Source organism: Ammospiza nelsoni, chromosome 3 (assembly GCF_027579445.1).
Source record: "Ammospiza nelsoni isolate bAmmNel1 chromosome 3, bAmmNel1.pri, whole genome shotgun sequence".
Taxonomy (NCBI): Eukaryota; Metazoa; Chordata; class Aves; order Passeriformes; family Passerellidae; genus Ammospiza; species Ammospiza nelsoni.
In genome coordinates this window covers 21,509,105-21,525,487 of record NC_080635.1, presented here as the reverse complement: position 1 = coordinate 21,525,487, position 16,383 = coordinate 21,509,105, and the positions used below count along the sequence as shown (strand labels likewise).

The 16,383-nt window shown below is 37.2% G+C and overlaps 1 protein-coding gene across 1 annotated transcript in view; it reads right to left on the bottom strand.

Annotated features, from left to right (window-relative positions):
- Positions 1–16,383, bottom strand: part of USH2A (usherin) — a 372,326-nt gene that overhangs the window by 281,441 nt on the left and 74,502 nt on the right. Inside the window, exons 15-19 of the mRNA XM_059467734.1 lie at positions 13,544–13,702; positions 8,554–9,048; positions 6,880–7,152; positions 4,456–4,613; positions 3,057–3,201 (exon numbers count right to left, since the gene is read on the bottom strand). Coding sequence (XP_059323717.1) covers positions 3,057–3,201; positions 4,456–4,613; positions 6,880–7,152; positions 8,554–9,048; positions 13,544–13,702 — 1,230 coding nt within the window. The remainder of the gene's footprint in view (positions 1–3,056; positions 3,202–4,455; positions 4,614–6,879; positions 7,153–8,553; positions 9,049–13,543; positions 13,703–16,383) is intronic.

The following is a 16,383-nucleotide window of genomic DNA, read 5'->3' as shown; positions in this document are numbered from 1 at the left end:
TTACAGACATTGTGGGTATATGGATTGGAGGAGGAATTATTTTGCCAGTCTGACAGACACAAGGACATATAGACAATTTGAGTTTCTTTCACTCTACTCCTGCAAAGCTACACATGAGATATTCCCAGTAAAGATGCCTAATTGAACCAAGTTAGAATTAATCCATTCATTAAGTTTGCTTCTGGATTTTACCCAGTCACAGTCCAAGAGACTTCAGTAGACTTTTCCTGATGCTTCAGCCCTCTTGGGTGCTATCCTTAAATTCTGCTCCTGTGTGAAGTAGTCTCTTTTCTTTATCATTTCAATCCTATCTCAAAACACCTTACTTTTCTTCCTCAATAATTTTGTTTCTAGGTATTTCTTGCCCTGTTTCTCCCTTTGTTTTCCTTTTCTGTCCGACAATGTATTAAGGAAAAAAGCCCCACCAAACTAAAAAAGAAAAAAAAAAAACATAAGTCATCAGAGAAAGAGATTAGCTTTAAAAAAGTATTTTTTTATAACTAGACTTCAAATTACCCTAATGGATCTGAACAAAGCTTAAAAATTACTTGACACTTCTAGTGGCAAATTTTAGAAGCCATTGGCAATTTCAAAAGAACCCCCTTCCTAATACACATCTGTTGGACATGCCAAAATCACAGCCATCAAGATACCCATTGATTGAAATGTTGCATGTGATAAACCTAGAACATGCCATACATAAAGGTGAGTGGATATGGTTTTCCATTATCCTTCTGCTCCCCCTCCTGAGGATCAGAGGAGAATTAGTCCAATTTAGTATAACCTCTAGCCTGACTTGAAACACAATTGAAAGCTCCTGGATTTTGTTACGATGCAAGGGGACCATCATGCTGGAACACATTTCAGGCAAGACTTCCTCCAAAAGGCTGCCTTTGCCAGGGCATGGAGGGGGACTGGCATCCAGCCAGGTATGCTGTCTCTTTGCCAGGGAGACATTCCTCCATAAAAAAGAACTCCCCAACAGTCCTAGAAAGACAATTTTAATTTCATTTTGCACATCTCAATGACAAAAAAAGAAAGGATAGAAATGGACTAAGACTTGATTATCTAGTTTTACAAATGCCAGGGATTGGTTTTCCCAATTCCGTTTCAAGTTTTAACTCCCTTTGATTGCTATCACATAAGTAGTGCTTCTTTTAAATTGTCTTTGGAAACACAGTTTTACAGAACCTCATGGAAGGAAACGTGCACACACACAAAAAGAAAAGAAAAAAAAACCAAATCTCACACCAACAACCACAAAAACCACACACAAAAAAACCCCTGCATGGATAGGATGAAATAAATATCTCCAGGAGAAAAACAAAAAATGTGACTTGTGGAAGACACATGCAAATTGCATGCAAAATGTAAATTTTTCATTTTTCAGTTTGCCAAAATTTAACACATTGCAATAACATGCTTTAAATGCAAAATAAAAAGAACACAATACAGCACTGATTCTTTTCTTTCAAGGCTTACAACAATAAACAAGAAAAGGCTTCACCACAAAACAGCTAATAAATGGGGACATGCCTGTTATGCTATTTTGTATTCTCCTGTCTTCTCTAATGTGATAGGTCTCTGAGTATTAACACAACCAGGGAGGAGATGGTCATAAACAAGCTGTCAAGCATACCTAAGCTATTGTTCCTGAATCTTTTAATAAATGTATAAATGCAAAGTTGGATCATTTGTAGTAATAAGGTGTGCTGTTTAGACAATATTTGTTTCCATGGTTATCAGCATAGACTGGAACATTGTTCCTCATGGCTGTGTGGAATAGGATAAAGTCATACTTATACAAGTAGGAGGCTCTGTATAAGAGAAGAGCCTTCCACTTGAAAAAAAAATGGAAAGGCAATGAAACAAATAGACATGAAGAACTGAGGACAGACTAGAGGCAATATCCCAACACCTTAAATATCACTTCAGCAGAAAATTCCCAATATGTGAGACAAAATTACATGAGAGAGGTAATTGCAAAGATCATCATCACAACATCCATATGACAACACTAATTGCTTAACGTTTTTAGTTCTACTTGTTTAACATTTTTAGTTAAGCATTTTAGCTAATATTGTGACATTAACTAACGTGTTTTAAATGCCTGTACAAAAGGAAACCACAATGTTAAGTGGTCAGCTCTCTTCAGTATGTCACATATCGTGGGTTTGAGCTGGTATTTATAGTATTAAAGAACCATACTGACTACCTCATTCCATGAATAAAGAGACTTGTAAAGCTGATATTCCTAAAAACTTCTCAAAACCCTCTTGAACCCCTGTTGTCCAAGAAGTGAGTTTAGGCCAGTCCTTTATTCAAAGGAAATGCAGGCTTTCTCCATCTCTGTTCTGGACTGATATGTATTTTCCCCTAAATTTGTAGGCAGTACCTTTGAAATCCATGACAATGGTACTGAAATTAACTTGAAGACTGAAAATGCATTAAGGTGCACAGGAACACATATGCAGTTTCTTTAGCACTGTTCCCATATATATGTAGATACATACCTAGAAAGCAAAATCTCAAATCTCAGAGGCTAAATAAACAAACATTTTCAAAAAAGCAGACCCAAAGCACCTATGTTGCTTCTGACAAGACACTATGTACTTATGTTACTCTTAACACATACAACTGATCCTGCATATGTTAAGAAAGGCTGGAACATTTTACATTTCTTGTTATGCAAACACACTCTGAAAAACCCCCAACAACAAATTAAAAACTTCTTAGCATCCTGAATGAATGAGTGGATGCACACACATTTACGTGCCTTCACTGTTTAAACAAACATGAATAAAAACCACACATATCATAACTTGCAACTGAGAGGGCAGTACACAAATCCTACTGCCATAGTAGAGTATCTTAAACCTCCACTGAAAACATTTTGGGTTTAATCTGTCCAAACAAACAAATAATAATTAAGCAAGTCACTTTGTATTAATACAACACCTACCCCTGCCACTGCGCATCAAACTAGGACCATCATCACGGCATTCATTAGTAAACCATGTGTCAGCTTTGCACTTTGCTACAGATTGTTTCCTTACCAGCTGCCAAGGTTTGCCCCATGCCTGGCTCACTGGTTACACAACCAATTTGATTGCAGAGAGTAACAGTGAAGTTGTACATCCTGTAAGGTTTTAATCCCGTTGCTATGTAGGAGAGCTCGTGAGCCTCAGCTATATGCAAAACCTGCAAAGCAAACAGATTGGAAGACAACAGTTGGTTAATAATATTTTCATTCCTGTCATTTGATGATATGATCACTAATAAGAAACTTGTCTCTGAACTTGCAGGTTCCTTCACTCAGACGTGAGAAAGCCTGAATAGACCAACTGAGGGAGAGGATTATTTTGGAGAGTCTGAACAAGCTGGGATTTAGGTGATAATACTTCCCATCACACTGTTTTATGAGGTAATAAGCCAGTTCCTGAGTGGATAAATGAAGAAACAAAGTTATTGCCTCATAAAACTGTGTGGTGGTGCAGTTATCACTACAAACAGTGCAGCGACAATTGAGATGACGAAAATGACACTATTAAGTTGTGAAATCTGACCACCATTGAAGGAGTGACATGATTAGCAGGCATTAGGAGGGAGGAGAATAACAAATACCTACAAACACTTGCATCTGCTTTACTTTAACATCAGTATAAGCTATCAATGGGAGAGGAACTGAATAAACTGCAGCATTTTAGATATCTTTGTTTTCAGATATATTTTCGCATGAAGAATTCTGCAAGCCAGCGACCAGAAGCAATTGGCATTTATGTATTGTTATAACAGCCTCGAGAACAGTAGTATCCCCAGCTGATAAGCAAATAAACTGAGGCCCATCTGTGGTAATACCAAGGACAAAATCAGCTCTGAATGAGAAATACAGTATGAGAGCACCAGATCCACTCCCAAATTCTGATTATGTATCATGTTTCTGTTCGTTCCTCAGCTTTCAGCTTACAACTAATGCCATGATATGTTTGCCAAACCCAGTCACTCAAACATTACAACAGTATTTTAAATTCACATATTTTGACTTTTTAAATCAGTTTCTTTCCAGTATTTTAGGTTTCCCCACTTCAAAAACTCATCCAGACAAGTACCTTTTTAAGGAAAATGTAGATACCTACAATACAATATGGCTTTAAGCATATTAGCAAGTACAGCAACAATATAGAACCAGTATATACAAATATCAGGATAATTTAAATTTTGTTGCACAAGCTCATCTCTCCTAAGTTTGAATCTCAACTGCTACTGAACACAAGTCAGATCAGAAAGACAGCTTAAAATGCAGATGTAGTACATAGCATTGCATCAAACCTGTAGGTGATCAGAGAACACACAGGAAACCAGGGAAAAATTCATCACAACACCTCAGAGGACATCAGGTTTTATCAATTTTATTATTAACAGTTAGGAAAGACTTAATGTAACTAACAATAATACCTGGGAAAATGGTGGCAAAGACCTTTGTTCATTCATCAAACTAATGCTGAACCCCATCACTTCTCCTCTTGATATATCATCTTCAGGTTTTTCCCATGACACATTAAGGGAATATGGGGAAAGAGGGAATACTGATGGAGATGGCATGAACTCTGGAGCTGAAATAAAGTTAAATTAATAATATTAATAAAGTAAGTGAGCAATATGTATAATGCAAGCTTGCTCATTGTACTTGCAAAACATCATTTCAGACAATCATTTCTTTTCCCTTTCTAACCTTATTTTCAAGTCTAGCTGGAATTTTCACCTTATTTTCATAAGTACTTCACTCATCATTCTCCTGTTTTCTACTGTGGCTGTGAATGCAGATTAAAACTCTGCCTGTGTCTTCAAAGAAATACTAATCAACACTACAGTCCTATCCCCTGTAGCAGGTAGGAAAGTACATACAAATGAAAAGGCCTTGAAGAAGAACTTCATGCGACATGGGAAAAAACTGATAAAAGCAAAAAGTGTTCAATACTTCAGCATCTTAAAAGCAATTCTGTTTGCTAGGCCAGTTTGAAATTAACATGTCTCTCACTTCTTACAAAACAGTTCCCCTGTCTTCCATAGTAAATCTGTTAAAGGATTGTTTGCACTGCAGTTAAATCCCCACCTGATTCCTCTGTAATAATAGGATACCAACTCACAGCACTTCTGCTACATACAAACAACTGCACTAATGGACCTCTTCCCAAATACAATTTAACACTTTTATAACGTATAATATTTAGGAACAGATAAGCAAAAAAGTCTCATTTTTGAAGGAGGAATTCGTTTAGCCTGCTGTTTTGCTGGAGCAAATGACTGAGGACATGATTTTCAAGTGAGCATCAAACAAAAGCATAAGTAACGTAAGAGAGATGTTTAATTGTTAACCATTGGCTTTATCAATCTGAAAACCATAGAATTCTACTGCAAGCATTGAAATAAATTGCTGATATTTGAAATAATATGTCATATGGCAAAGCCCTTTTGAAAATCTGAAAAGAAGGGTCATAATACAAGAGGCTGCAAACTGGTTACGCTTTGATAAAAAGGGGCCCTGTTATAACACTTGGCCTCTATTAAAGCCCATGAAGAGCTGTAAGGAGTTAAAGAGCACAGTTGGCTGTCTCAAATACAAAAGACTTAGCCATGAGATAAGCACAGAAGAAGTGACAGGATGGTGTTAACTCCAGGCCTGGGGCATGAGAGATCTGCTTTGCTCCTTCTGGTTAAAAGCATCCAGACAAAGATTCCCACTTCAGCAAACTGTGTGAAGAAGCAACTGCCCACACACATATCACTGGTCAAACAAAGATCACCCCAAGTATTGGGACAGATGGCTTTTGCAAACACCAACAATCACTGAAGCTACCCTGAATATGCTTCTCTGGATACCTCGAACCTGGACTGTAAGATAAGCCACCATAGCAAGAACTTGAGATAAGATAAAGATGGCACTATTGTCCAGATATTATCTCAGACCCAGCCTGAGGTTAAAAAACCTTGGGAAGAAGGATGTGTCACTGATGTGGACACAAAGAATGCAAGGTTTATGGGCCACAACAAAAGCCAACTTGGCAACTGTGCTGAAATCAACTCTGACTGGGTGAAAGGTAAATCCATCAGGGGAGATCTTGACCACCAACTCACAGCCCATCAACCCAAGAACACCACTGACACCAAAAAAAAAGAGAAAGACTGAGACAAATTAGCATTGGAAGCAAGGGAATCCTCTAATCAATAGAATAAGAGAACTCTGCAGCCAATGAGAATTAGTTCCTTTATTTGCTAAAAAGAATAAATTGTGAAAAATTTTGAATGACCTCAGAATCACCACTGAGAAGACCAGAGTGAAGAAGGACCAACAGGACACTGCTGGATGCATGGGAGGTAACTATCTTCTGTTGATCACTCTCTCTCCCCACTGAGTTTTCTCTTTCTTTCTATCTCTACACCTCACATTTGCTGTTAAATAAAATCCATGTAATTGACTTTGGCATATGGTCTCATTTGAACCTAAATTTGGATAGAGGCATCTCTCACTAATGGGGTCTCGTCAGAAGTTTCAAGCACTATAGTCCTGAAAAGGGAACCCTTTCAAGGGTTTAATTCTTCAAATTAAAACACTGCTTGGTATATTTTGCAGTCTTGTAGTTTAAATATAGGGTTAATTGATATGAATTATTTTCCTCAACAACATGATATTATGTTGTGAAGAAAATTATTTTGCTTTTCATACTCAGTTCTGTAATCATCTGACCTATCTGTAATTAGTTAAAAATGGGAATTTATCCCTAGTTAACCATCATTAAACACTTCTATGGAAAATTAAGAATACATGTTGATCTACATTTTCCTTTCATTTCTGTCAAATAAATTCAAACCAGTACTTACCAGCCTCTCCTGTTCGTCCTGATACCCAATCTGAAGATATGCTACCTGCCATGTTTACTGCTAGCACATAAAATTCATACTCTGTGAATGGCTCCAGATCAATGACTGTGGTACTGGTCTGTGGTGGAGCCAAGGCATTTTCATTCTGAGATTCCACAATTGGCTGAGGACTGAGCCATCCACTGCTTTGGAAAATACGAATTTCAGGAGAAAGAAAGTTCCCAACTGATTTTAATTTTTTCCTCATGTAAAGTTCATATCTTATAATTATACCTAGAGGAAAAGGCCAGGAAAAAAAAGTGAATTTAAATGATATCTGGAGTTCTACTAAAGTACCAATTTCTTTTTACTTTTCTTTTAAGATAAAGAGAAGATAACTTTTGAATGACATTTTAATTATTTTAATGCCAACATTTTAAAACATATTACTGGATAGGAGATACATGTACATCAGTTTTATGTCAATGCAAAATTATTATATAGACAGGAAAGCCTCACCACTCTGGAGTAAAAAAACCAATCAGTGTTGTGGTATGAACCAATACACTATTTAGGCTGGATGGTGAAAGTAGTTTAACTAGAAGATCTTAAGAAATCTTACCAGAGATTTCTTGTAAAGCCAAGAGATAACTGCCATAAAATTTATGCATTTGGGTCTGTATTCATGCACTAAACTGGAGAGGTTGCTTGGGAGAAAGAGCTTTCCTCTTTGTCTTTGGAGACACCAGGAAATCAGACCAGACATCGAGGCAAATATGAGAATATTGCTTACATCTGCTTGTGCTGGCCATTAGATGCACATCATGCCTATGGACTATGAAAAGTGTATGACACAGGTTGAGATGCCAACAGTAAATATCATGACCTGCATTGTAGAAACTGCCCCTCTAAACACACAGTTATTCTTGTGTGGGCATTCTTCCAATCCAGTTTGGAAAGAGGTGGAAAATTAGATGCTCAAAGTGAAAGCCGAGCTCCCCAAAGACAGACACCCATTTTGTGAACAGATAAAAAATGCTTGTTTTCACATGCATAAATACTTGTGCATGTTAGTGCAAGTTCACAAAATTCCATTGCTCATATATTAAAAGATAGTTTTACCAACAAAATTAGTGGTATCACAGAAGTATCCTACAACAGCTGTGTTCTCAGTTTCAAAAACCTAAAATATTATTACACAAGTTAGACCAGCAACTCTTGGCAATCACCTAATCCCTAACAAAGTTATACTCGTAATAGAATTGGCTACTGCACATGACGGATGGTTTCAAAAACAGACTTCACTGTTAATTCTTAGAATTTTTTCCATAACTGTTATCTGCTTATTTATCTTTTGTCAGGCAATACTACCACATCTGTCTGAACTAAGCAATCTGGCAAATTAGGAAAAAATTAATTTTACTGTAAAGGTTTGATTATAAATGTGATTTTTGCTGCAGCAGATGCCACTGAGTGCTAAATCCCGGACCAAACAGTCAGTGGATTTCTGGACACTGGAAGAATAAAACACAGACTCTGAGGATACACTTAATAGCATATAGGCAAATTAGGAAAATGTCTCACTTCATTTCTCAGTGCATGGTGCGTGGACAGGCATATTCTAATGAGATTTGGGAAAATGTTGCTTTTCCCTTGCAAAGACTTTGACTGACAAAAGTAAAGACAATATCCTACCATTTGGTTTCTCAGGTGGTGACCATTCCACAGCCAGTTCTGTAGAGCTGATGGTTTCCACGGTCGGTGGGCGTAGCCCTTCTGGAGGAGCCTGTGCAGTAACTACAGTTACTGGCTGGCTCTTTAAGCAGCCTCCACTAGTACAAGCTTGCACAGAAAAAACATACTTTGTAAATGGAATGAGATTCCAAATAATTGCTGAAGTCTTTAAGCCTTCATACTGACCACAAGGCTGCAGATCAACCGAGCTAGTACAAGTCAAAATGTATTTCTCTATGGGCCCAGAGTCATTGGAGACGCTTGTCCAGTAAAGTAAAACAGAGTGGTGACTAACAGGAAAGATAGGATTTAAATCCAAGCTTCCTACAGGTGTCCCAGATTTTGTTCTGTATGTCACTGAGTCACTTCTTGTAAAACCATGAACGTTGCTGGCTTGGATATAATAGGAGTAGAAGGTATATGGAGCTAACATGACATCGATGAAGGTCTGAATACCTGAAACAAACAGGTGAGAAGAAAACTGTATCAGTCTAACACATTAAAAATAACCTTAACTGCTATACCTAAATTCTGTCCAGCTCTAATCCAATACATATTTATGCCTGTCCACATGATTTTCTTGAGATTATAAGCATTGCAACTTCTCAGGTTTTTTTAGCACAGGAAAAAAAGGTCCCCTTTATCCTTTATAATCTTGCCCTGCACATTACCATCATTAGAGAAATTATTTTTCCACTGAACTTCTAGTTCCTGCTTTAATCATGAAAATTAATACAATTATCTTCTCATTCCTCTTTTTCTTCAAAATAATTATTTCAAATGTAAATCAGCATCAATATTAAGAATATAATTAAGGAAAAAAACCCCAAACCATTGTGCAAACTTTCAGACCTCTTTTTTTGATTAATTTGATGGCATAAGACCAAATATTTCAACTTTGTGTCCTTTCACTTCCTCATTTCTATAACAATGCTTAAAACCTCATTTGAAAAGCATTTGCTCTTGGATAAGAAGTGAAACAAAAGTGCAAATAATTATTAAAAAGGTATATACAAAGCTTGTATTTACCTTCCTCCCCCCTACTTGTCCCAGCAAATGGGTCCCTAGCCAGGTAATAATTGGCATAGACTCCATCATTCACAGAAGGCTGATCATATATATCTTTATTAAGAAACCCATTGCTCTTTTACAAACAGTTACAATACAGCTGGACCTAGTTGGTCCCCCAATCCAAACACCATCACCATTGGCTAATTAAGAAACCACCCATTGATAAACAAATCTCCATAACATATCCACATGTTCACAATACCAGGTGCAGCAAGTCAAGATTAAGAATTGTTTTTCATTCTTGTCTCTGATCTCCTCACAGACTTTTCCCAGCACTATGCCTGAGAAAGTTATCTGTTGCTCTCTGTGACCAGAGCGCTGCTGCCACACCTCTCGGGACCTGTTGTCTGTCTCTGCCCCAAGGTGCGTGGGATGGTTCTGAGCAGCCCGAGCTTTGAAGGAGGAGACTGGACTCTTCAGTTTTCAATCTTCAGATTGTTTATTATTTCTTATCTACAAAGTTTTTCTTTCTGCCCAGCCGAGATTTGAACTGCGGGGCAGCTAAAGGCTCTCTGAGCCCCTCCGAGGCGGTGTCGTCTTTCTATACTACAAACTACGTATATCGTATTTACTTTTATGTCCCAATCCCTATCACCTATGTTAGACAGCGCACTTCTCTACTCTAAACTAATCCCCAGGTGCGAACATCATCACAGAAAATGGATGACAAGAAGAAAGAAGAAGGATGAGACACACCCTGATTCTTCCATCTTGTCCCCATTACTACCCTTTATACCAAAAACCCTAAAATCTACATTTTCACCCTGTAAATATATCATTCCTGCACCATTCAAACCTGAGTGCCTCTCATGCCCTCATGCACAGGTGGCACATCCCTAGATGGATCAAAGTCAAGGCACCAGGCGCTTCGGGCAACATTCCAGGTCTTCCAAGCCCCCCAAGAGGGTTCTCAGCAACTCTGGACATCCGGAGTGATGTGTGCTGAGTTCCCACACACACCTACTTTCCACTACTCTTAGTTAGTAGGTTTTTAGCATCTTTTTAGTAGCAATTGCCATTAATTTTTCCTGTGCATTCCCCAGAAGCAGTTACACATCTTAGTCATCACAGCACAGTATGAATTTATGTACAACCACAACACCCTACATTCTTTTGCCTTAAGAAATGGTTAACATTGACTAATACATTATGTGTCAGAGCACAGATATGCATAAACTTTTGCAAAGCAAATGAAGTGGCTAAAGCTATTTCTGCGTTCTCTCTGTACATCCACACTGGCAAGCCAGCACTGCCTTGATTACAAATTTAAAAAGAGGATCATAAAACTCTGAGTATTGCTAGATATTCAACCTTTGACATTGCAGCACAAAAGCAGCAGAGTCAGCCCAGTAACTGCCTACAGTACTTCAACTCCTTCTAGCAATCACAACATTATCACTGGAGTGCAGCAATAATGAGACCACGTTACAGCATCTTCAGACCTTGCAAACCATGGTACTTCAGGCAGGGCTGGGGAACAACTGCCAGCTGAAAATGGCTGCTGAGACCTCCTTGTGTGTTGGTAGTGAGCAGGCAGAAGATGCAGCAGGATCTCCCCCTGCGCTTGGCACTGGTGAGGCCCTACCTCAAATCCTGTGCCCAGTCCTGGGCCCCCACTACAAGGAAGTCATTGAGGTGGTGGAGCATGTCAAGAGAAGGGCGGTGGAGCTGGTGAAGAGTCAGGAGCACAAGTCCTGTGAGGAGCTGCTGAGGGAGTTTGGGTTGCTCAGTCTGAAGAAAAGAAGACTCAGGAGAGACCTTATCCCTCTCTAAAACTTCCTGAAAGGAGGTTGTAGCCTGAGGGTCAGGCTCTTCTCTCAAGTAAGAGGATGACAAGAAACGACCTCAAATTGTGCTAGAGAAGGTTGGGTATTTGGTATAAAGAGATTACATATTAGGAAAAAATTATTTATGGTAAGGGTGGTCAGGCTTTGGAATGAGCTGTCTAGCAGTCTGGTAGACTTAAAGATGTCTGGAAGTATTCAAAAGAAAGATGTAGTACTTGAAGACATGGCTTAGAGGTGACATGGCAGTGCTGGGTTCATCATTTGACTTAATGATCTTAGAGGTCTTTTTCATCCTTAATGAGTTTATGATTTTGTATTTAGTTACATTTATAAGTAATTAGAAAAAAAACTTAATTTGGAGTTAAAATTGTTAGTAACTTTGAGGGGTTTTTTTCACATTTTAGAGCAAGTAGGTAATTTTATCCTCAAGACAAAGACTGTCTGGGAAAGCTGAGGCTGAGGTTTTCCAGAGCAGTTAAGAAAACACTGTTTTAATTGGGCATTCTGCAATACTATCATCCAGGTCACCAGGCTGATTATTATTAATTTTCCTTGGGAAGTTCAATTTTTTTATAAAGCCCTAATTTAGTCATAAGATAATGTTAATCCAGTTGTACTCTCACCTCATAAGCATCACAAATTCCAAACTATACTAAGAAAAAAATAGCATTAGGAAACGTTCTGTCAGCATTACCAATGTATTTTTGTAATATCCAAACACCAGCAGATGATTTAATATCACTAATCAGGGGGATTTCCGGGAAATGTCAAAAATGCCTTTTGAAACTTTTAAGAAGATAATGTTTTGTTAAATTGAAACATGTTAATGTCTCATTATCCAGTTAAATACATCCACTATTTTTTTTTTGCTTTCTGCAAAGTAGAAGGAAAGAAATGTAGGTAAAATAATGAAATAACATCCTCAACAATGCACTGTTTCAAGTACATTACTAAATAGATGTATAACAATGAAATATCATAGCTTTTCTTTTAAAATTCTTTTTTTTTTTACTGAAGTTAGGCCTTTAAACCAAATTAAGGTGTTGGAATATTCTCTATTAGTTTTCTACATTTTTTAATATTTCTTTCTCTCAATCACTTATTCTCGTGCTTACATGGGGTCACATACCTTTCCTCACAGTATGTACTGCAGAGTGCCCAAAGTCACAACATAAGCCACATAGTAATGAACTGTAACACTGCAGCATGAACCAAAACATAGAAATGTGAGGTGCATTCCAAAGGTTCTGGGCTTCCACTGAAAAACAGCTTTTTTTTTTCTCTCTCCCCTCCAGGGTACACACCAACAACTAGAGAGACTCAACTTCTGCAAAACATTAATGCTGCATTGGTAAGAAACTGCAACAAATTGAAGAACCTCCTAGAACAGAGGTCAAACCTTAGCAGCATTAAACCACACTCGTCCTCTTAAAAAACCACTTGTGTGCCATGTATACATATAAACAGTACCCAAATCCATCTCCTTTTCTTTGATAAGTGGATCAATATTAGCACAAAATGGCCTTTTCAGCTTGGACAGAGTGTCGAATCCTTTAGGACTGCCTTCTGAGGATCCCTTGGCAAGCCTCAACATGAGAGAAGTGGTGCTGCTAAAGACAAATCAGGAGCTACACTGATAGCTTAACAGAAGGTGCTAAAAGTTAGAGGCCACAAAAAGCTTTCCTATCTGTTAACAGTTTAAAACCAAGAAGATGAAAAAAGAAGTTTAAGCACATTATGGTCTCTTCTGTTCACTGTAATTCTTTATCTGTGACTTTGACTCATAGGTTTTGGCATCTGTGTATATTTTCAATAAATACTTCTGGAAAGTCAATTTTAAAGTTTTTCAGATTAAAAACTAAAATAGTTATCAGGTATTTTGGGTGATTCCATTTGCCAGATTTTAGACTAAGTTATTCATTCCTTTCAAGCAAAACTAGTAACAGAACAATAACTCATTAAAGGGAAACAGGATAATATATTCAAAACCACAGAGAATGATAATGACAAGAATGAGAAATAGCTAAGAAACACCACACATAGATATAGATATATACAGACAAATACAAAATCTTTGATGCAACCTTACTTACCATAAGGATGGTAGTCTTCAGTTGTATAAATTTCTTCCTCATCCCTATACAGCTGGTAAATAAGCCTGTTAGAATTTGGAGAGTCGGGGGAACTCCATGAAAGATTGATAGCAGAGGAATTGAGAACTTCTCCTGTAGGAGGAGGTTGCTGGAAAGGAGCTAAAACATACACAAAAACTGAGGATGTAAAAATCAAGGTAATCAATAATCACACAAATTTAGAGAAAAATGCAAAGAAACTGCTAAGCATTCTTCACCAAAAAACCCTTTGAGTAAATGTACAGTCACCAGGGCAAGACACCAATAGACTACACCAACCCATCCAAATGCTCTTCAACAACATTTTTTATCCATGAAAAAATGTATATATTTAAATAAATTATGAATAAACTTAATCCCCCATTCCACCCCAAAATAAAGCAAGTGTTTTCCAAACAGGTAGGGTGGGGTTTCTTTTTAAATGTATTTCAAGATCTTTATAAAACGAGAATTTATTTATATGGTTGCTTTATTGAAGTTTCTACTTCAATTAGGATTTATTTTTTCAAAAGATTCATTCCATTTTAGCACAGACCAGGCATAAACTCCTCAAGTAAAATACAACCGGAAAGTCCAACTAAGTCCAGATTTTACTGAAGTGTTAAAATAAGCTTACTTAATATAATGAAATCACAGAAACATAAAGGGCAAAATTTAAGTTTATTTAGGCAATTGGCTTCCATTTGTTTCCAGTAAAATTCAAATCCATGAGACTAAGGTATCTTAACAGTTTAAGAAATCAGCTTGACATGTTAATTTGCCAAAATTTGACTCTCCTACTACCTCTATTGACTTTGAAAAATGTGTTACTTTATTGCAATAGTATCAATAAAGAGAAAAACAAACTTGAAGTTCAAAAGCCAAGTGCCTCACATTTTAAGAAAGAGCATTCAAAATCTCTCCTACGGCTCTTTTGTCATCCAAATGTGTAATCATAGTCCTTCCTAAGATAATAGCTAATAATCAGAAATTAAACTTAATATACATACATACTCACATGTTAACATAAACATACATTTTGATAGATGGACTCTATTATCTCAAAGGTCCTTTCCAACCTAGATGATTCCATGATTCTATATTAATGTAATTATTCAGGTCAGAGCATGAGTCCACAGCTTGCTGTAGGACCTCCAGTACTCCAGTTACACTGAGGAAAGCCCTACCCTCTGTCCCCTACACCATGCATCAGCACAGAACAAGACAGGTCTGTTTTGGCAGATAGTGACTGCTATCAAAGGCAGACTGTGCCATTTCCCCATCCTCTTCACCAAGGGAGTGTGGATGTAGAGGAAAACATTTTTCTCAAGGAATGAGGATAGTCCAGGGCAGCACAGAAATCAGCACATGGAGTAAGGTACCAGAAGCTGGATTCAGAACCACCCAATTAACTTTTTTCCCCTACATTAAGTATTATAGAAGAACATCAAGATTTGAAGCATGGATTTTATTCTCTTCTTTTATAAACTATCATCCTCCTCATTATGTGGATATTTGCTTAGTACCACCAAAAGTTAATTACTAAAATCTGTTCAGCCAAGCTAACAGGAGACAAGAAGCAAAGAATGAAGCTGCAGACAGAAAATCTCATGAGGACCTCAAGCCACACAAGTGATAGATGTAGAGACTTAGACCAAAATCAGTGGGCACACTATATACAGGTTTTTAATACAAATCTGGAAAGTGAGATGAAGCTTTTTATTTAGAGTAAGATAATGAAAAGCCCTGCTTCTACTGCAGTCTCTCAGCCAAGAAATAGCACAAAATATTTCTAGAATTCATTGGATTGAACTGAACATAATCATCATCTCCCCTTAAAATGCATAGGTTGTTCTGATGCCAATCTGCAACTTTTGAGTTCGTCTCACTTAGGAAGTAAATGTATGCTAAAGTTTCTACAGGAGTAAAGTTTAAGAATCAGAGGAAACAAGTGCTCCTAAATCCCTTTGGCATTTAAAAGAATTTCTCTCCATGTAATATATACTTACAAGACCTGAGCAATCACAGCAATTTACCAGCATCACCTTCATTCTCCACTGGCAGTCTCACACTACTGCATATTGCTTCCAGAGGTTTGCTGGTTTGAATTTTAAATAGTAAGCAAAGTACTTCATGGTACATTTTTGTGCAGCATCTAAGATACTGTTAAGTAGAAAAATTGCTAAATAAAAAACTCTTTTTCTTAAAGAACACTATTTGGACAGTAACAGCAACTTACTTTTGCTTCCCTTGGCAAAGACTTATAACCAGTAATGAATGTGTCAACAAAATACTGTTCTGCAATGAAAATAACTACAAATGCCATATCAGGCAAAGCTCCACATGTGTGCAACAAGTTCAAATATTTTGGTATGAATAACCAAAAGACTCCAATTGCTATATCCTCTATGTCCAGAAGAGGACTCCGCTTGTCATTCAGAATACTGCCTGATGTACTTTTATCTAACTAAAATCTATTATATTATTTCTCTATGTCATACTATTATTAATCAATTTTATAGTTGAATTGCTATTGACCTTTATCCAATGTGTATCCCAACACAAATAAGTAGGTTGGCTTATGTTTGTAAAGCACTTTGAAGATGAACAGCATCATAAAAGTGCCATGTATTATTATTATTACACATTCAGTTGAAACATCTTACATTTTTTAAAGAAACAACGAGCCAATCAACTGCCTGAACAATGAATAGACACTGTGCTTTTTACAGAAGAGTATGGGGAAAGAGGAATCAAAACTATTTAAATACTTGCAAACTTTGAGAAAAGCTAAAAAAAAATGTCTTCAGAAAGAAATCATT